A 22,859-nucleotide genomic window follows, 5' to 3' on the forward strand; every position below is an offset into this window, starting at 1 on the left:
TTAAACTCAGTATATCAATTTTTTCAAAAGAATCAACCCCAACTTTACTCAACATCATATCTAAAGAGACTGGACTTTTAATTTTGAACTTTTTTGTAATCACGCATCTTTGAAATTTCGTCAATTTCCTTCCAATGTAGTCAGGGGTATTGCTGGCCCAAAATTGACTATCATAAAGTACAACCAGAAGCACTAAAAGCCCAAAAAGAATTTGGGTTGTTTTCCAATCCGATAGCTTCGCCTCTCTGTATCTATTGTGAAAAGCATAAAACACTTTCCAAACTCCTAAAGTTTGCTTCTTTTTGCAGCCTTCCCAACTTTATTTTTTGTTGAAGTCAATTCGAAGGTATTTATGATCTAATATCCCTTTTTGTCCAAGAGATCACCTAGAGGAGATAATTGGCCATTGGGTTATTGGATTTATTTAAGGGAATAAATTAATTAATTAAATGTTAAATAGTCCTGAGTTCTATGGGATTATTTAAATTTAATTCATTAGCAGGTGGACATGTTTTATTTTAAAAGTGACTTTTATAATAATGTCAATGATAAATTATCAATGAAACCCAAGGACCACAGCCTCCGAAAACCTTGAAGTAGCCATCCCCGAGATGTCCATGCACCAGGTCCTTGGAGTACCCCCATCTCAACCACTCTGCAACCACACCATTGCTAGAGCAAATACTTTTTTTAATTTGAATTTTGATTTTTGAATGTTACTATTGAGTATGTTCTACGGTACTATGTTGAATGTTCAATTGTTTTGGTTGATGTTACAATTTTTCTATGTTCAAGAATTTCAGTCAGGTATGCTATACTCAAATTTCATTTCATAACTAGCTTTTCAAGTTCTATATGTATAGCATACACCCCCATGCCTTGTGCCCCCTATTGCTGTCCCACCACTGTCCCAAAATTGAGAATGTTCCCCTGCCCAAAAATCTTGTCTGATCTCTTGACATGCCCTAGTGCTCGTGTTACACTGCAAGTAATAATGTAAAGTCACTTTTGAGGGGAAACAAGTAAATTAAAAGAAAAATAAAGTAAAGTATTACTTTTGAAATGAAAAAGCATTATAAAAGGAGGAAAAGTTGAAATGAGGATTTATTCTTGACTTGTAATTTCTAAGGAAACTTTATTTTGAGAGCTTCAATGTAAACTCTCGAACAAAAACCCTAGAGGGTTTGGCTCTATGGATGAAAACTCAAATTAACTCACTTGGTGAATTCATTTCAGGATTGACAGTTGCACATCATTGATCAATTTTCATCGGGATATGTTGATTTGTCTTGTACAACTTTAGAGGGTTTGTTATCTTATGTATGGAGGCATTCTGATTATGTGTTACATGATGACATAGTGCATTTTCTGATTTGCATCAATAGCAGCTGCTATTAGAATATTGTAATGTTTCTTTAATGGTCATCTCAGTTTATCTTTATTTCATTATGTAGTTTCTATTTTTGTCTTTAGTATGGTTCTTTTAGAAACATCGTCTTTATAAATCTATATAAGATCATTCATCTCCTTTGTTCAATACAACAACGTCGATCTACCATAACATGGTATTAGAGTCAAGCTCGTTAGCGCAAGCGGGAACACGCAAGTTGCAAGAAGGATTTGAGTTAGGTTAGAGAGGAGGGAAGAAGTGTGCCATATAATGTGGTGCAACCAACTCCAAGTAGAGAGTTGTTGTGAGGTCAGCCCTCAACTGAAGGATGTTCTGTTTTGTAGTGTAAGGCGGAGGGGATTGTGTGAGGTTGGTTTCAAAGAGCAACAAACACCTCCTGCTCTCTACAGTGGAAGGATGACGCACCGCTTGCCCCTCTAACCACTAATTTGCAAAGGAAAACTGAGTGCCCTAGATTCATCTTAGTGGACGAATCAGTGACAAGCTCTTGTCTCTTGTGCAGAGCATTGGAAAGAAGGGGCACCATTCTTTATTTCCTCTTTTTGGATGGCTTATTGGTCATTAACATTTTGCTCTTCAACATGTTTATCTCTTTCTTCCACTCGCTAATCTACTTTATAGCATACTTCCAAATAAATTTGAAACCAAAGAATTTATCATAATGGTCTTGTAATTGGAGAGATTATTGACGTCAACACTCTTAAAAGGAAGAATTGCAAGGCTAGTTTTCCAATTTGAAGGGGACCCTTGTTGAATGATGTTGTTGGAAACTTTCATAATGTGAAGTGCAGGCTCTTTAGATACTCTTGCTGAAGATCAACTAAGCCTTTTGCTTTTCCAACACTTAACTTCTTGATACCCATCTCAATCACTTGTATGTTGAAAAACTGCTTTGTATAATAAAACCTCCAAGGAAGATTTGCTCTTCCCTCCTCGTGACAAATGAAACTTGTTTGTAGGCTTTGAGGTTTATATTTTTCTTATTTGCTCCTTCAAATTGCTTCTTGTATTTTTGCATTCTTCATCAAATCAAACATTAACCAAAAGTAGTTTCAAATTTTTCATTTTTTTTTCTTTTTGATGATTGGTGATTAAGAGGATGGATTGAGGATGCATTCATAGTTTTTTTGGAGGATGAATGATGGTCTAGATTTGATCTTGAATTCTATTGATTGTGTAGTTAATATAGAGAGGTGACAATTATGAGAAAATTGAGAATTATTAATTTTTTAATAAAATAATTGTTGTGTTATTGCTATCAAGATTCAACTGTGTAGATTTTGAGTCAAACTCATTGACCCATTTTAATGAGTAGTGGTTCACAAAAACACATATTTAATGAGAATGAATGGAACACTTAGCATTCATTGCATCTAAGTGATGCTCACATAGGTGAAGCATTGCAATTTCCCAAGCGGTCATTGATACCAGTACTACTCCAACTCAAATGCACTTAACTACAAAGTTTCTTCCAATGTTAAGTGCACTTTGCTTGCAACCCCGTTTGCAAAACCTTCAACATGTGTTGTGCCCTATGGATCATTCACTATAAAACCGCTTAAGCTCGTCAATTGATTAGTAGGAGATATTTTCCACATCAAGTCAAATTGTGGTATTGCTATTAGGATTCAACCTTGTAGTTTTTGAGTCAAACTTATTCATATTGTTTGATAAGTAGTGGTTCACAAGAACCCTTCTCTCATGAGAATGAATGGATCACTCATTACATCTGGTGAAGCACCAGGACTTCCCAAGAGGTCACCTATCTTAGTACTAGTTCAACTTCAACACATTTAACTATGGAGTGTTTTCCAAGGTTAAGCACACTTTGCTTGCATCACCATTTGCTAAACCTTCAACAAGTATTGTCCCTTGCTCTTACCAATTGATAAGTAAAATATAATTTTCATATCAAGTCAAATTGTGATATTGCTATCAAGATTCAACCATTTTGATTTTGTGTCAAACTTATTGACCCATGTTTTATGAGTGGTGGTTCACAATAGCTCATCTCTCATGAGAATGATTGAAATAATTAACACTAATTGCATGTAGGTGATGGTCACAGAGGTGAACCACATGACTTCCCGGGAGGTCACCCATCCCACCACTACTCCAACTTAAGAGCGCATAACTATAGATTTTCCTCCAAGGTTAAGCCCACTTTGCTTGGAACCCCATTTGCAAAACCTTCAACAATTGTTGTGCCTTATAAACCATTCGTTATAAAGCCCCTTAAGCTCATCAATTGATAAGTAAGAGATATTTTCCTCATCTAGTCCAATTGTGGTATTGCTATCAGGATTCAACTATGTAGAGTTTAACTCATTTTTCACGTGTAGTGGTTCACAAGAACTAATCTCTCATAAGAATGAATGAAACATTTAACACTCATTACAAGGTGATGCTTATAGACGTGAGGCACTAGGACTTTTCAGGAGGTCACCCATCTTATTACTACAACTCTAGTGCACTTAACTACGAAGTTCCCAAGGTTAAGCCCACTATGCTTGCAAGCCCTTTTTGTAAACCTTCAGCAAGTGTTGTGCCTTATGAACCATTCATTATATAGAACTTAAGCTTTTAAATTGACAAGTAAGAGATATTTTGCACATCAAATGAAATTTTGATATTGCTATTAGGATTCCACTGTGTAGATTTTGAGTCAAACTCATTGACCAATATTTCATTAGTGGTGGTTCACAACAACCCATCTCATATGAGGATGAATGAAACACTTCACACTCGTTGCATATAGGTGATGCTAAAATAGGTGAAACATTGAGACTTCCTGAGAGGTCACCCATGCCAATACCACTCCAGTGCAAGCATGCTTAACTACATAGTTTCCTTCAAGGTTAAATCCCTTTGCTTTTAACTCCATTTGTAAAACCTTTAGCAAGTGTTGTGCCTTATGAATCATTCATTATAAAGCCTCTTAAGCAATCATTTGATAAGTAAGAGAATGGGCTTTATAATGATCTTAAGGGGCTTTATATTTATAATAAATGGTTTATAAGACAAAACACTTGTTGAAGGTTTTGCGAATGGGATTACAAGCAAAGTGGGCTTGACCTTGGAGAAAATTCTCTAGTTAAGGCACAACACTTGCTGAAGGTTATTGCAAATGGGGTTGCAAGCAAAGTGGGATTCATCTTGGAGGAAAGTCCATTTGCAAAACTTTCAACAAGTGTTGTGCCTTATGAACCATTCATGATAAATCCCCTTAAGCTCATTATAAAGGCCCTTAAGCCCTATGAGTTTTGCAAATGGATTTCCAAGCAAAGTTAGGAAACTCTATAGTTAAGCCTGCTTGAGCTAGAGTACTATTGGGATTGGTGACCTCTGTGGAAGTCTTGACCTTCACATCTGTGAGCATCACCTGAATGCAAATATGTAAAGGGCTCCATTCATTCTAATGAGAGATGGGTTCTTGGAAACCACTACTTACGAAACATGGTCAATATGTTTGACTCAAAATCTACACTGTTAAATTCTGATAGCAATATCACAATTTGACTTGAAATGGAGAATATCTCTTACTTATCAATTGACGAGCTTAAGAAACTTTATAATGAATGATTCATAAGGCATAACACTTGCCAAAGGTTTCGCAAATTTGTTGCAAGCAAAGTGGGCTTATGGGCTTAACCTTGAAGGAAACTCTGTAGTTAAGTGTGCTTGAGCTAGAACAATAGTAGGATGTTTGATCTCTCGGGAAGTACTGGTGCTTCATCTTTGTGAGCATCACCTAGATGAAATGAGTGCTAAGTGTCCTTTCATTCTTATTGATGCAGGAGCATCCCAGGGTGGTTGGCTATCTTGCATGATTAAGGGCTTTTAGTAGGGTTGAGTGGACCTATTTCGGTCTTGGGTAATTAATTTTGATGTATTTAATAAGTATTGTAAGCCTTTAAAGACATTTGGTATTTAATTTCTGTTGGAGGCCAACTTGTGGCTTAGATTGTAATAGTATGGGTTGTGGTGAAGTCTTTAGTTATTATTCATCCATCTTGGAGAAGAGGAGGAGGTAGAGGAGCAAATTTTGAGAAAGGCTAGTAGCTGAGGCTTGAGAAACAAGGAGATTGCTTGGTGGGCTTGTGAGTACCAGTTGGATCTTCCTTGGAGGTTTCTACCAGAGTGTGGATCTGGATTAGCTAGGGTTTAGATTGGATTTTGCGGGATCTTGCAGAACTATTACTTGCTTTGTATTTGGCCATAACTGGGAAGGCCTTATAGCCCGACACATTGCATGTAATCGATTATATCTATGAATAAATTATTGTGACTTAGCTTCAAATCTCGCATTGTTGTTTATCTTTCATTCTGTGGTTATTTGCTAGGTCTAGGACATCTCCTTTGCGGATTCTCCTACCTTGCACTGCATCACTTATGGGAGATGGAGTTTTTGTGAACTACTACTCATTAAACATGGGTTAACAAGTTTGACTCAAATCTACATGGTTGAATCTTGATAGCAATAATTGACTTGATGTGGAAAATGTCTCTTATAAATAGTGATTATTAGTCAACTAAGTTTGGTGGGTGAGTGAATTGAACTTTGTAGTGAAGCGTGCTTGAGCTAGAACAGTAGTGGGATGGGTGATGTCTCGGGAAGTCCTGGTGCTTCATCTCTCTGAGCATCACCTAGATGCAATGAGTGCTAAGTGTTCCATTCATTCCTATGGGAGATGGGGTTTTTGTGAACTACTACTCATTAAACATGGGTTAATGAGTTTGACTCAAATCTACATAGGTGAATCCTGATAACAATAATTGACATGATGTGGAAAATATCTCCTATTAATAATGATTACTAGTCAACTAAGTTTGATGGGTGAGTGAATTGGATTGGTTAGTGAGTTAAGAGTTAATTATTTACATGAAAAATTAACAAAGTGTATGGAAGAGTCAATTGATTCTAAGGATGTGTAAAATGAGGAAGCTATTGATTTCATGGAGTGCATTTGATAGATTCATGAATGAACTGATTTGATTAATGAACTAATTAATTTTAATTTATTGATAACTAAATGACATGGAATTCAAAGATTTAATTATTTCTTTAATGGATAATTGGAGAATATGAAGTGTAATTTAAAGTAATTTATCTAAATATTTTTGGGAGTGGGATTACAAACAAAGTGGGCTTGACCTTGGAGGAAACTCTATAGTTAAGCCACAACACTTGCTGAAGGTTATTGCAAGTGGGGTTGTAAGCAAAATGGGATTGAACTTGGAGGAAAGTGGGATTGAACTTGGACATATGAAGTGTAATTTAAAGTAATTTATCTAAATATTTTTGGGAATGGGATACAAGCAAAGTGGGCTTGACCTTGGAGGAAACTCTATAGTTAAGCTACAACACTCGCTGAAGGTTATAACAAATGGGGTTGCAAGGCAAGTGGGATTGACCTTGGAGGAAATTCCATTTGCAAAACTTTCAACAAGTTTTGTGCCTTATGAACCATTCATGATAAAGTCCCTTAAGCTCATAATAAAGGTCCTTAAGCACTATGAGTTTTAAAAATGGATTTCCAAGCAAGGTGTGGTTAGGAAACTTTGTAGTGAAAAATGCTTGAGCTAGAGTAGTATTGGGATTAATGACCTCTGTGGAAGTTCCGATGCTTCACCTTTGTGAGCATCACTTGAATGTAAAGATGCTAAGTGTTCCATTCATTCTCATGAGAGATGGGTTCTTGGGAACCACTACTTATGAAACACGGGTCAATGTGGTTGACTCAAAATCTACACAGTTGAATTTCGATAGCAATATCACAATTTGACTTGATATGAAAAATATCTCTTACTTATCAATTGACAAGCTTAAGCAACTTTATAATGATTCATTCCTAAGGCACAACACTTGCTGAAAGTTTTGCAAATTGGTTGCAAGCAAAGTGGGCTTAACCTTGAAGGAAACTCTGTAGTTAAAAGTGCTTGAGCTAGGACAATACCAGGATGGGTAATCTCTAGGAAAGTTCCAATGCTTCATCTCTGTGAGCATCACCTAGATGTAATGAGTGCTAAGTGTTCTATTCATTCTTATGGCAATGGGTTCTTGTGAACTACTAATTAAACATGGGTTAATGAGTTTGACTCAAATCTACATAGTTGGATCCTGATAGCATTAATTAACTTGATGTGGAAGATATCTCTTATAAATAATGATTATTAGTTAACTATGATGGGTGAGTAAATTGGATTGGATTGAGTTAAGAGTTAACTATTTGCATGAAATAATTAATGAAGTGTACAAAAGAGTCAATTTGCCAACTGATCCTAAGGACGTGTAAAGTGAGGAAGCTACTAATTTCAGGGAGGAGTGAATTTAGAGATTGGTGAATGGACCGATTTGATTAATGAACTAACTAATTTTAATTAATTAGATAACTAAATGATATGGATTTCAAAGATTTAATTCTCTTTAATGGATAATTGGAGAATATGAAGTGTAATTTTAATCAATTTATCTAAATATTTTGGGAAGCTAACATATTTAAATTAAATAAAGGGGAATTATTTACATATTATTTAATTAGATGATGATGGATAATTAAATAGACATTAATGAAGAAAAATGTGGAATACAAAAGAATGATGTAAATAATAGTGTAAGATTTGGCTGAAATAATGTCCATGACCTAGTGCTGAAGGAAAATCACAATAAAATGAGATCACTATGACAAGAATAAATTGTATTGCTATTAGTGATGCAAATATAAAATATGAGCGAGACATAGGATATCGTAAGATAATGACAAGTGTCTTAATCTTATGAATGAGACATAAAGTGATAAGTACCCTATGTATACCCTAAGTAAACTCAAATTATAAGGTGTGACGATGACCTAATAGCCAAACTAGTCAGGTAATACCCCTTTTTACACCAACAAATATGATGATAGCTAAAGTGGAATTATTCTAATGTCTTTGCCTAGAGGTTTTCACATGGACAATTGGATGATTGTGTTTCTTAATAACAACCTTGAAATATGTATTATGCAAAATGATTGTACTGTGCTACCATATGGCTCACTTGTATAGAGCTGTGTTTGTCATACATTTTTTATGAATGAACGATACATGGTTGTCTATCTGTTCTTGTGAGCTGTGGTTAAGTTTTTTGTTGTTTAACATGTCAATGAAATATCTCATAGCTAGTAATTTTGGACAGGTTAAAAAAAAGACATCTCGTCAAAAAGTGAAAGATAAAACCAACAAAAATGCTTCTGCAACTAAAACGGTATGACTCAGCACAACTCGTTATAGCTTTTAGCTTTAAGATGTAAGCAACCAAGGCATAATTTTTTAAGTCCTTTGTGATGTTGGAATCTGTCTTTTAACTATTGATCATGTGTTTTTTTGTTGCATTGTGTTTGTTCAGGAAGAAACTGCATCTACACCAGCAGAAGAAAGGTTTGTAACAACTTAAAATTGACATGATTTCCTTTTTCCTTGTGGTGTAGTCCTTGCTTAGAGGATAGGCATTCAATTCCCTTGTTTTTCTCCCTCTTTTTCTGTCCTATTTCACATCACATGATTACTTTTGTTTTTGCTGTTGGTGAAAATACAAGTTTCATTTTCGTCACATGAATGAATTTATGGCAGTCAAGCATGCATGAAAGAAATGAGGTCCTAATTTCATTATGTTACTAACTTTTGAAGTATTTTCATGTATATGGATTTATTACAGTCAAACATGCATGAAATAAATGAGGTCTTAATTTCATCATGTTACTAAGTTTTAAACTATATTTTTGTATATGGATTTATTTCACGTCAAGCATGCATAAAGGAAATTAGGTCTTAATTTCACCACGTTACTAACCTTTGAAGTACATTTTGCTTTTGGGTTCGTTAGTGATCTTTAAACTCCCAAAATAGAAGAATATAGTTTGAAAGTACTATTCTACACCTTTTTTGTTCATTATTGATGTGTAATGATATAAAATAGAAGTATTTAAGAAGCACAAATATTTGAAAATTGAAACTAGTATTCTACATGCCAATATTACAGAACCATGAATGTTATGGAAAATCAGCAAAAAACTGAATTGACACATATCTTAAGAACAAACTACAAAATTCACCAGTTCTCCCCAATTCAACACTCAAAGCAATTCTCTCACAGGTTACTGTTTGTCCTCTGAATTTTAGGGGTGCAACCCTCGTGTATGATATATTTTAGTTTTTTGCGTATGCTTTTAACCAGAAAGAATAAAAGGCCAACTAACATTCACCTCTCACCAGAGCATGGATTCGATTACAAATCTACAATAAAAGGGAAAGAGGAATAAATGATACAAATATCTTTCACTCCCAAACCTATAAACAGCTACCATCAGGAAAATGAACAAAAATTTCTTTCAGGTGTGCATATGCAGATCAGAATTCAATGATTTAGAGCCACACAAACTTATATCAGTTATAATCGAGTGTTCATAAACATTTGCAAATTCTCAAAGGAAAAATACAGTCACAAAGAGAATGAATAAACACAAAGGTTCATACACTTCTTATCTCATGAGCAAATTGGAAACCAAGACCCCAGCCTCTATACAATAGATAATGACTGAAAATCCCTTATTCACTCCCCATTTACAGAACTGAAAGCAAATCTCTTCTCCTTCTGGCCGATTCTCACTCATACTTCCAAGGGCAATGGGATTTCAGAAAGAAAAAGTCCTCCTATCATTTTCTCTCCATTTTAAAGAATCCTCCTAGTGAAATGCTGTAGTTTCATAACTGATTCTTGAACAACTGTTAATTATCAAAACTGATTCCTTCGATCTTTTCATCTTCCCCTGGATTAACCTTTAATTCGTTACTAAAACATTATGAGGAAAATATACCTCCCGCATATCCCATTAAATATGGATGGATGGAAATGACAACTACTTCCATTGCACCCATCATGGAGGCATACTTCAACCCGAACCAATAATGTTCATCTCTGTGCTTTGTTAGGTAGGACACCTGCCCCAGTGTGAGCCCAAAGTAGTTCAGACGGAAAATAATTGAGTTGCGGTTTCATTCATTGAATCACTTTGGCCATTGAATTGCTACGGGCGTGCTTGAGAAAGCTACACTTGCTTTTAAACTTGTTTTGTTAATCATCAATTTTATTTACACTTGTCTGAGACTGCACAATGTCTTCCGAAATAGATTGTGAAGTTTGTAGCCTGTTGTTGGAATTGTGCTGCCAATGCTTCCAAATGGAGATGAAGAAGCATGGTTTGATGTGCTAAAGGAAGTTGACGTTTTAATTATTTTTTGGAATTCATCTAGTGACATCCTACTAAACGTATTAGATGTTTTCTTCCATTTTATTTAGCCTTGTTTTGATAGGCATGTCAAACACTGTATAGTTCATTAAATCAAACACCTAGGACTATTATTTTTGCTCATTTGTTAAGTCAACTGTGCTCACGTACAGCTAAATTATTCCGAAACTCTTCTAATGCCCAAAAACTTGTTCTGGCAGTAGTACAGTAATTAAAATGTTTGCAAAAGCATTCTTCACAAGATCCTTCAAGTGGCCTGCGTCTTCCCTTGATCATTCCTAATGCAGGAGCATTGAGCTTGGATTTTGTTGGAGTTATGCTTTTCATGGTTAGGGATGTGTTGGAGACACATTGGGAAATCTTTCCTCATGATTGCATAGAGATTGGATGGATTGAGTTGAAGTTAAAGCCGTTTTTACCTTGCTGCTGGAGCTATGTTTTCTGGTTTCTGGGTGCCTATTGCAGGCTGTGTAACTAATTTTCTGCAATGAGTTATAGGATTCAATGTTCAGGGATTGAAGAGGGCCTAGAGTACTTTCTTTGGTTAAGGTCTCAAGTCCTAATTCATTATAAGTTGGGAGATATGGCAATTCTCTTGGAGTATTGATTTCTGACAGTTTGCGCGACGGGTTTCTATACTTGACTTCCGAGATGAATCCGAAGATATCCTTAATGAATCAGCCTTAGCGAGCTTAAGGGGTTGTAAAGGACGTAAAGTACTACCTTCAGTTCGAAGCACAAGTGCTAATTCAATCGGAGCTATGAGACATCGCGATTTTGCTCGGATATCGATTTTTGGGCATGTAATTTCTATTGCAGGCCGACTTTTGGCATTTAAATTATGTATGGATATTTAATTTGTGTTGTGGCCAACTTGTGGCTTAATTGGGTATAAGTAAAGGGTCTTGTGGAGTCTTTTAGTCATTCATGATGGAATGATTCATTCATTCAGAGGAGGAGTGAGTGTGGGAGTAGTTGAAGGGCGAGTTCTTTTGATTCTGTGGATAGAGTGCCGAATTTGAGGCAGTTTACACTTGAACCTTGACAGAGTTGGAGCAGAGCTAGTGGCTGCGGCTTAGAAAACAAGGAAATTGCTTGGTTGGCTTGCGAGCACAAGTTAAGATCTTCCTTGGAGGTTTCTACCAGAATGTGGATCTTGACTAGCTAGTGTTTGGGTTGGATCTTGAGGGATCTTGCATAACTGTTATTGTAATTGCTTTGTATTTGGCCATAAATGGGAAGGCCTTACAGCCCGACACATTTATTTTATGAATAAATAATTGTAATTTGGTATCAGATCTTGCATTTTTATTGTGTTTCTGCTGTGTGGTTATTTGTTGAAGGCTAGGACATCTCCTTTGGGGATTCTCTGCCTTGTGCTGCATCAATTCTTGACCTTGTTTCAGTAAAAACAAATATCAATTGTTTGGGATTGGATATTCTATAATTTGGGAGACCATGATGTTTCCAAATGTAGGTGAAACATGATATTAGTGTTGTCAGTTGCCATTCATTGCTTTTTCCGTTCCTATCAACTGTAGAACATTACGTAAAATAAGGATATATGTTATGGTGTATATATGGTGTGCGTATTGCATCTCCCTCAAGAATTAACTTGTGGTGGTATAAAGATTGCAAGCATTCCATGACTATTTCATCGGTATTTATACGAGATGTGAGAAGCATGTCGGGAGAGTTAAAGGGTTCTAAAATTGCTTTCGGGTTTCTAAATTCTTTTTGGAACTAATGCCCAAACGCCACTAACACCTTTAGATCTTTACTTACTCTGCTTTGTTTTATGAGACAAAAGGGATTTCAGGGGCCATAAATAAATAATGGATGCCTTCTTTAAACATATACCGATCTGTGCCCAAAATGGTTGAAATGGAGTGGTCATTATGGTTCATTAGAATCTTCCAACATATATGGTTCAAAATAATGTGTCGGGTTCTGTCATTTGACTTAGAACTTGATTATATGCTGATAGCCTTTGGTTCCTATTGAGTTGTTAGGATCTAAACTTAAGTTCCAGAACTAAAACAAAATGACCATAATCTTTTACATTCCCTTCATATATTACATTAAGTTTCTCTTTACTTATCGAGCCTTGATGGGCAATGGGAACTTATAACACGACCGAGGCCATATTTTCTTTGACATGTTTTTGTGAAATGTCATCAGCTTCTTCTCACTTCAAGTACACCTCATGATTTTGGTATTACCACCACAAGTAGGATCATTCGAAGCACTCAACTTTTTATCTATTTATGGCGAGTTCAAGAAACAATATTGGAACACGGTGATGAAAAACAGAACTGATTCAAAAACCTCAAAAGATCAATCTTTCTGTCAGAGCCCAATGACAAATATGGGACACTTGCTGACTTGTTTTTTGAGAAGACACAACACCTGGGAGTTCAATGTAGCTTGTCAGGGCCGACAAACAAAATGGAACTTGAGAACACTTAAGATATTTGAGAGTTCAAGGGAATTTTGGGAACTTCAAACAAACCTTGAACCCTTTCAGACATAAAAATGAATACGCTTTTTTTCCCCCACACAGTTCACTTGATCCATCCAGTGTTGATTATTGAAGAATTATCGACCCTGGATTGTGTATTCTGTAGTTTGACTATTTTTTCAAGCACTCTGAGTCTAACGTTCTTGAATGCATTGTGTGTCATCTTTGACCTTGATGGCTGTCTCAAGCACATTCTAACATATATGCAATACATGAATATGTGAAACCTGGTTGGGGATAACATTTTTGACAATCCAAGGATCTGCAAATAGACTGAATACTATTTCATCCCATACTCCCACTGTGGAATCCTTCATATCTGTTGTAATATATATATAGAACCTAAGTCACAAGATTCGCCGAATTTCATCCTTTTGATTCGAATTTCAGCGAATTTTAACTCTTTCCGAATGTCATCCGAATTTTATGAATTTTAATATAATACTGTAATTTAATATAATATTATTTAATTTTAAACTAATATTGAGTTATTTAGTTAAACTATTTAACAATGTTAAACTATTTTAACACTTTTGTGGATATATTAGTAATATTTAAAAATATATAAATATATATAACTAAAATTTAATGTCGAATTTTTTTTCCCGAACTTTTACCCTTGTTGGATTTCGTTCGAATTTTATGATCGACGAACTTGAATTCGAATTCGAACCTTGTGACTTAGTATAGAACCTCGGCTACACATGTAAAATTTGGATTCACCTTTCTTTCAACAGTGCAAATGATGATAACTAAATTCTTTTCAAGAGTATATGAGGGTTAACCAGATTATAAGAATTATCATCCATGAAGCGTAGGATTCAAAAGTTTAAAATTGGCTGGATTAAAAGTATGCCAACATACCTCAAACTTCATTTTTTACCAATTTGATCAAGTCGGAGGTGAGAATATCCTTCAAAATGTCTTTATATATGGGCGGAGATTTGGAGTTTGTCAAGATTTTTTCATAGGAAGAAGAGTGGAATTCAGGAGTAGTCGAGACTAGAAATCCTGACAAGGGTGTGGATTTCCACCTCCATGTCAGGATTGTTCTTAACTTGAATTTTTTTACCATTCAATTTCTCAACCTCCCCATCCATATGATATTCTATAATAAGCTACGACTTCTCTGGTTTGTTTGCTTTTCTACAATCAGATTCCAATGCACAAGCTGGTTATATATATATTTTTAAGAAGAGCTGTGAACAATCTCTGACTTCAAGTTTTTTCTTTAATCCTCCCGAACTGTTAGTGTAATGCACTCCGTTTAAGCACAGGTTCTAAAAAACAGTGTTGATAATCTCTCTTATTTTGAGTTCAATTAATGACCAGTGATAATAAACAACTAGTTACAGGAAACCTACAAATATTGGTTTGACTATACAAATGCCATGACGGTTTGACTATACAAATGCCATGAATCTGAGATTTGAGTTTAAATTTTCTGACCTTAAATACTCTCTAATGGCTGTTGGAGGCACTCCAGTTTTCCCATCTCGCAACAGTCATCTTCACATAGGCACAGTCATCTCTAACTGATTAGAGAGCGAAGTTGCGCAGTTCCCCTCAGCCTTTTGTCATCTGTGTCTCGCATGCATTGGAAGACATCCACAATAATCTGTGTGTTCTTTTTTCTAAGTTTCCAACCCCGCCACTACTGGAAATGCTGACTTCCTGCAAATGGAAGGAATCCTTTACACATCACTGGTTCAAATATTATGCCATAAGTGTGCTACCCCAATCACGAGGATTTATATTGCTTTGATACACATTCATTTAGCCCTTCCGACCGTCGCTTCAAGATCATCCCAGATTCTACTTGACACCACAAATAAGTTGGAAGTCTTAAACGTTCGCAAAAACAAACTTGTAGCAATGCTTCCCAGAAAGGTGATAAGTTGATAATATCACTTCTATATTCCCGAGTCCTGACATACTTAGCTCAACCACTTGCTCACACCCAAGACAAGCATTACTTTTCAGCTGGCCAAAATTCCTCAAACTCACACTTGGACTATTTTGCTATGATGTATTTACTTCTAGTTTTAAAGAAACTAGTGACTATAATGTATTTACTTATAGTTTTATAGAAACTATTTACTAGTTTTCTTCCTGCTATCAGCATTCTGCTTGAGAATCCGATTTTGTACCCATTTTGCATTTATATATATTTAAGTTTTGCTTGTTTCTTTTGTGTTCTCATCAATTAACTCATTGGATGCATTTTCTCATTGAATTTTGTTAAAAAAGTACTACTAATCAAATTTAAGCTGTTTTTTAGGTTCTTGGAATCCTGAGTTTTTTTCCGAGTTATTTTTTAAAAACTGGCTGAATTTTTCGTTAGTTATTTTTTGGGCTTGGCGAGTTTTTACCGAGTGAGTTTTCCAACAACGTCAGAAACTATGGATTAAGTCCACACAGTTTTATTATTTCATTATACTTATTGACTTTGTTATTTACTTATTCTATTAATTTTTGGTAGGAGTTGAAGTTCCATATAGAAAATAGTGTAAGATTGTTTGTTTGTTAGTCTTATACAAGTATCGATTCTTTTATATTGACACAGTTATAATCTAAAGAATATCCTGTCTTTGCAGTTCAATTGATGCGATTTCTGGGAATGGGTATGAACAACTTCCACAAAATTTGAAGCGGAAAATGCTAAAGCAAATGCTTTTCTATGCTAGTATGTTTTCTGGACGTGGCCTTATCTAATGAGATTTGAGGGTGTTGTTAACTGAGCATGTTAACAATTTTATTCCTTGTTTGATCACAGTTATTCTGATTCTGTAGTTGTCATAAGAATTCCTCAAATCAAAAGAAATATTTTTTCTTCTTCTAGTTTGTATATGGCTCCAATATTTTTGCTTTGTTATATGACAACAATTTGGATCTTTCACTTGTCATAAGCATTCCTCAATTCAAAGAGTGTTTATTCCTTATGTTATACTTAGCAAAGTTTTCATGTTCCGGATTCTTGAATAAAAAATATCTGGATACTGTGTAAGTTTAATATAAATAAATGATTAATGCTTATTCAAACACACAACATAACAAATTCATGCAATGTTGTAAGAGAAATAGTTAAAAAATGGAAAGCTTGAATAGGATGTAATCAAACAAAGGATATTGTGAGATTGTTATTTGTTCCAACCCTAAAGATTTAGTAAGAGAAACGTAGTTAAAGAATAATAACATAAAGCAGAATTAAACTAATCACAAACTATTGTTTGAAAGTAAATGTTACCATTGAATAAATCCAAATGAAGAGGGTGCACACCAAGATCCAAGAAGGAGACAAAAGATTCTGTAAGGAGGGGGAGAAAGAAAAGAAAGAAAACCCTATATTATGTAGATGAAAAAAGCCTAAAGAAATTACAAGTATCTCAAAAATGCTACAATATTACAACTACAACATGAAGAAAAAAGAGAAGCACTTCTAATATATAGAGGTGGGAAAAAGGAGTTCCAAAGTAATTCCCGAGTCTTAGCATGCAATCTAGCCTCCTATGTGGGTGCAATGTGTCACCTCATAAGGAGGACATCTGATATTTAAATATATTTGAAATAAAGAAATGAGTTGTGAGATCTCATAAAAGGATAAACAACTTGTACGGATTCCTTAGAATATTCCTACAAGAGACAAAAGAAAAAAGAAATTAACCCAAGTAAAGATTAATAACTAACACCCCCACTTAAGCTTTACTTGAAGAGTTTACATCAAAACCTTCAATGGGTTGCAAACCAAGATTTTTACAATGAGTGAGAAATTTATCTTTACAAAGAGGTTTGGTGAGAATATCCACCACTTGGTCTTCATGAAGAGCACGATTATATTGGGTGCAGGATGGAATCAGTATAATACCAACTTCGCCAATTTAAAACGTTTTATCCGAACAATTATTTTAATAACTTTAAATGCTGAAATCAATAGTTATGTACATTTATGCAATAACACAAGATTTACATGGAAACCAAATGCAGGAGAAAACCACAGCAAATAATTTCTTTTTATATAAGCTTGTTCTTTTGCAATGATTTGTAGGCTCCAACCTACTAGAGGCTCCAACCCCTATGTTTATGAGCTCCAACTCCCACACTTCGCAGACACTGACCTGCTGGAAGCACCAACCCCCACTACTTGTCTTTGTGAGCACCAATCCATTGTACAGAAACTTCTTTCCACCTTGATACTGTTGCTTACTCAACTGATGATGAGCATTTTGCTTGCACAATTTCACTTCTTTAATCTGTATGGATTCTTTTATTTCAGCAATACACACATTTTTCAATACCCTTCTCTTGTATTCTTCTCATTTACTTCCCATACACTGAAATATATATTAAATGGTTTCACTCAAATCTTATCACTGACTTCTTTCTTCTATATACTTCTCAGTTTTATTCACTTATCTGTCTCTCACCTATATATTAAATATTCTGATTCCAAGCACACATACTTCCTTTTCTTTTCTCTTTATCTATTCATTTTTCATCACACTTTTTTTGTTTGTTTTGCAAATGATATATTCTCTTTATTTATATCTTTTCTTTCAAATGAGAGTTATATCTCTTGGCAAGAGACGTCTCTTATTAACACGGCTTTTCATTTAATTATTTCCCTTTACAATTATCTTAATTGCACCTATTGTAATTCATTTATTTTAACTTTGTGTCTATTTGCTTTTCGGAAAACTCCCTGGAGTCTCAACCTAGATAGCTCTAGTGCACTTCCTTATTAATTCTATAGTCCTTCTGACTGGTTGATATTTTGAACTCGATGCTGCTCTAATATATGTCATTGCTTCATGAATCACAGTCATCACTCCGTTCATTTTGTTCAATTTCTTTTACTTATCAGTACAAAGAATTGTTTGACTTAATTGCTGTTTCATCTTATCTAATTGAAGACATGAAGACCACGAGGAAATGCAACTGAGCACCTTTAGGTAATGGTCCCGTTGCCAAACATCACGAGAATGAGATATGTTTGCAGTCATATCTAATACCAAGAAACATAGAACATCCAGCTGTAGCAAAATAATTCAAGAAAGGTGCCTCGACTATACATTGAGATATATTGTGACAATATTTAGAAATGAAATACTCTTATTGAAAGATGTCCACAAAGGCCAATGTGAATTTTGAGTCAAACAAAAGATGTCGTATTTAATCATTACCATAATGTAATTATCTGAAGCGTGTCAAATAGAGGATTAAGAGACTCTAATGACAAATAAGGAAATTGGTCTAATAAACTGATGAAGAAGCAACCAATTTGTTCGAGTGTTAAAGGAATCATGCAATTATAAACTCTCCAGCGGCAAAAAGCATTGGTATACGTATCAAGTTTGATAAAAAATTATGAAGCCCAATAAAGACATCAAGCCCAAACTAAAAGAATTTATTATCAAAAGGGTGTGAATATTCCATTTTAATAATATCACTTTTCACTTTGAAAAGTCACATCCCCGTATCATTAAGATATAAATAGGGTGATACTCACAAGAACAAAAGACATATTCGAAAAACATATTCTCAAGGAGGAGTATTTTATATCTACTTGTATGGAGGAATAAGGGCTATAATATGACTTTGTAATATTAATTCAGTTATTTTATTTTAATAATAAAATAAAAGGCCTATTGTTTATTTTTGAAGGCATGGAGATTTAAACTACAGATGAATCGTCCTTAATAATTATTATTTGTAAATTCTGTAAGCAATTTTAATGTCGGATAAGTGGACATGGTCATTTAGCATTTTAAATTGGATCTTCACAAATATTGTGAAATATATAGTTGTTTTTGTATTTGTGTCTAGTTTGCCTCCCTACCAGAGGAATTAAAATCAATCTGGACTAATTTAAGATTGCATAACATTTGGTCTGTTGCATCTTGATTGTTAAATTGTTGACAATTCAAGTGCATAAGAACTTTATAGAGTTATACGTGAAAATTCATTGAAGTTGACTTTGTTGCCCAAATAAGTTAAAGCACTGGTCTACTAGATTTATATCTTATACAAAACTTCAATTCAAGCACTCAACATTCAGTTTTATAGAGGACCTTGCTAGTCGAAGAACTCTCCAAAAGCTTAAATTCACTTTAGAAAAACTCTGAACCAAGTGATTAGGTTCGAGGAGAAGGTCTACTGGCCTAGGTGTACTAGAGCTTGAAGTGCAGGGGAATCAAGGTGATTCTCGTTCGTTGGCCAGAATTAATTGCGGAATCCTATTAGAGAACTAGCAGACTCTTGGATTTCCAATTTGCGGTTTTGGGAACCAACAGTTTTGACGTGCCCTTCTTTCGTCATGGCTTCCTGGATGCCTTTTCTTGCCTCCTTTAGTTTCTCTTTCTCTGTACTCGCATCCAGATATGTGAGTTTTCTGGCTTGTCCTTGTAATGGTCAAGATTCTCCTCCTTGGTTTTGAAATATCAATCATGTTTACACTTTTCTGTCTAGGACAGTCTACATCTTCATGATTGCTAGTTCCACACCATTTGCACAACATCCCTCCACTTTGCTTTCCACTTTGGCAGATGCATGCAAAATGACCCATTCGTTACATCTCTGACATTGAATCATGGGGCCTCACCAGGCATTGTATTGGATGTGACTCCTAGGTGTATTGGCATTGTTGTTATTATTACTCACTCGTCGATTGTTGCGATACCCTCATGCCTCCTTGTTTGTAATTCTTGATGGTGTGGAGGGGGTTGTGGTTTATTCACCTTGGGTGAAGAATACCTGGGTGATTCTTGCAGTTAGGTTATAGGGGCATTTCTTAATGGAATGTCCTAGTACCCTGGCATATGTCGCATACTGCCTTCTTTGAACAATTGGCTTTTGTGTGGCCCTCCATCTGGCAGTCAATAGATCAAAGTTCTGTTGATGCGTGTTTTATGACGCACCAAATAGTAGAATGAAATACCGAAATATTTTATCCTCTTGAATAAAGTCTTGTGTATGCTAAGATTGCTAGAAGATCATACGATGACTCCAAGGTTCCTTCAATGTCAAGTCTTGACTGTGGATAAGCTTGGTGGTTGATGTGATTTGTTGATGATCACAAGGGGCCTTACGTGTGTTTACTTAGATTCATTTCATACCATCCTTGATGTGGGAGCTATCTGAATTTTTTGCAATGAAGTATTTTTTTGGGTTTTCATGAAATATGCAGAAATGAAATGGGATAGGTTTTAGGAATTCTATTCTAATCCTAGAGGCAGTGATTGCAACAAATAGTACTCTGGTCGACAAATTCCTCAATTTATTGAGCTCCGCTTCCCCAAGTTATACTACAACTATGCGTGAATTGGTGCAATCTTCAAGGGTTATGCCAAATATTTTCATACCACCACGTGCACCATCGTAAACAATGTATATGAATGATAGAAGTTAAACATATGCATGAAAAGGGTTTAGGCTAATTTTTCACAACGATTTAGAATCACTAAAATGTCAAAAGTATGAACCAAAGGAATTCATCAATACACCATCACATTCTCCATTACAATCACAAGACTTTGACTAAACTAAACTTAATCTAAGTGAGGGAATTTAAGAGAACAAGCAAGCACCAAGACACGTCAAATATTCGCCAAGCTTCAATGAAAACTCTATTATCTTAGTACCTCATAGCAATAATCTTAGAAAATCCTCCTCTTTTACAAATGAGGAGTGATGCCTTTATATAGGTCCTCGATTACAATGGGTGGCTCAAATGAAGACAATAACCGATGGCCTAGATTGATACACATCAGCCCTAATTAGGTTTAGGGCAAAGAAAAGGAATCTACATTAATACAATGAGGAATGCACCACCATAGTGAGTAATTAATGCCCACTATGCATGCTTGCATAAAAGAGAGTGGGGTACAATAAATGTCCACTATGCATGTCCATTACTTGATAAATGCTCAGCTTCCTTGAATAAATTATTCTTCATTCCATTCTTTGAATGTGGAGAAGTTTGACTTGGAGAGCTTAACTCATCGACCAAGATAATTGGGTGCCATGAAATCATGATGGAGGTCATGTAAGCTTGAGTCCTTTCCAATTGCATCATTTTGTAACTAAGATCCAACTATGGCCGACTTTTCTAAAAATCTCTCCTCAAGCATTCCCATCTTCCATGTACTTACTTGGAAATTTGTCTCCCTAAAAAGGTTCAAATCCATTGCTGATGATTATGTCACCTTAGAATTTCCTCACATAGAACTCCCCTGGCCATGTTCTTGGATTGTTGCATTTGAACTTTGATCTTTGAACTTTGAATGCTTGGGACTAGATCAATCAGTACTTGGATGTCTTTAATGTTGGGACTAGAATTTGCGACTTTAGTGTCTTTCTTTCTAAAATTGTAGCTTTCTCCTCCTTTCTCTTGTAATGCTTTGAATTTATTTTGTTACGCCTTTTCTTATGTTTTCAAAGAATTTGCCTTTTTTAATCATCATCAATCATTTCTCCAACTGTGGGTGCACTCTTGAAGTGGGTGAAATTTGAGATATGGAGGAGAAATTTTCCAACACTTAGCCATTTTTTCTTCCATGAAGGAGAAAATTTCCAACACTTCGTCGTTTTTTCTTCCATGAAGGAGAAATTTCCAAAACTCGGTCATTTTTTCTTCGATGAAGGAGAAATTTTTAGACACTTAGCCGTTTTTTCTTCGATGAAGGAGAAATTTTCAAACACAACCATTTTTTCTTCGATAAAGGAGAAATTTTTAAACACTTAGCCGTTGTTTCTTCCATGGATAAGAAATTTCCAACACTTAGTCATTTTTCTTGCCACTAAGGAGAAATTTCCAACACTTGGCCCTTTTTTTTCAAGATTTCTAGTTTTTTTGCCGATGGAAATTTTGAGTGGTCATAGATTTTGTCCATGATGGAAAAATTCCACGACAACCATTTTTCTCCAAGGTGGGATTTTTTGAGTGGTCATGGATTTTGTCTATGATGGAAGAAATCCGTGACAACCATTTTTTTCCAAGGCATGTTTTTTTGAGTGGTCATGGATTTTGTCCATGATTGAAAAATTCTATAGCAACCATTTTTGTCCAAGGTGGGCTTTTTTGAGTGTCACAATGGAAGAATTCCCAGACAACCATTTTTCTCCAAAGTGGGATTTTTTGAGGGATCATGGATTTTGTTCATGATTGAAGAATCTTGCAACAACCATTTTTCTCCAAGGCATGATTTTTGAGAGATCATGGATTTTGTGCATGATGGAAGAATTTCGTGACAACCATTTTCTCCAAGGCGGGATTTTTAAGTGATCATGGATTTTGTCCGTGATGGAAAAAATCTGCGACAACCATTTTTCTTCAAGGCAAGATTTTTTGAGTGGTCATGGGTTTTGTCTATGATGGAAGAATTCTGTGACAACCATTTTTCTCTTAGGTAGGATTTTTTGGGTGATCATGGATTTTGTCCACGAGGGAAGAATTTCGCAACAATCATTTTTTCTGATGTTTTCATGCCTTTCCACTTTTGAATATTTCAAGGGTGATTCCAGAATTCACTATTTTCTGATTGACTGCCTTGCTTGCTCATTCTTTTGGATATAGAAATAGCTCATTTGTCTCTTTATCAACTAGAGCTCATTTGTTTCCAAAATAGACATGCCAAAAATAGAC

General features: G+C 35.2%; 1 protein-coding gene across 2 annotated transcripts in view; it reads left to right on the forward strand.

The window, feature by feature from the left end:
• LOC149554676 (ribosome biogenesis protein) overlaps nt 1–22,859 on the forward strand; it is a 95,096-nt gene that overhangs the window by 2,010 nt on the left and 70,227 nt on the right. For both annotated transcript variants that reach the window (XM_089828732.1, XM_089828731.1), the window contains exons 3-5: nt 8,589–8,657; nt 8,799–8,830; nt 15,817–15,905. In XM_089828732.1, coding sequence (XP_089684858.1) covers nt 8,589–8,657; nt 8,799–8,830; nt 15,817–15,905 — 190 coding nt within the window. The remainder of the gene's footprint in view (nt 1–8,588; nt 8,658–8,798; nt 8,831–15,816; nt 15,906–22,859) is intronic.

The sequence above is a fragment of the Cupressus sempervirens genome, chromosome 5 (genome assembly GCF_028749045.1).
Source record: "Cupressus sempervirens isolate cs-2001-9-10 chromosome 5, ASM2874904v1, whole genome shotgun sequence".
NCBI lineage: Eukaryota > Viridiplantae > Streptophyta > Pinopsida > Cupressales > Cupressaceae > Cupressus > Cupressus sempervirens.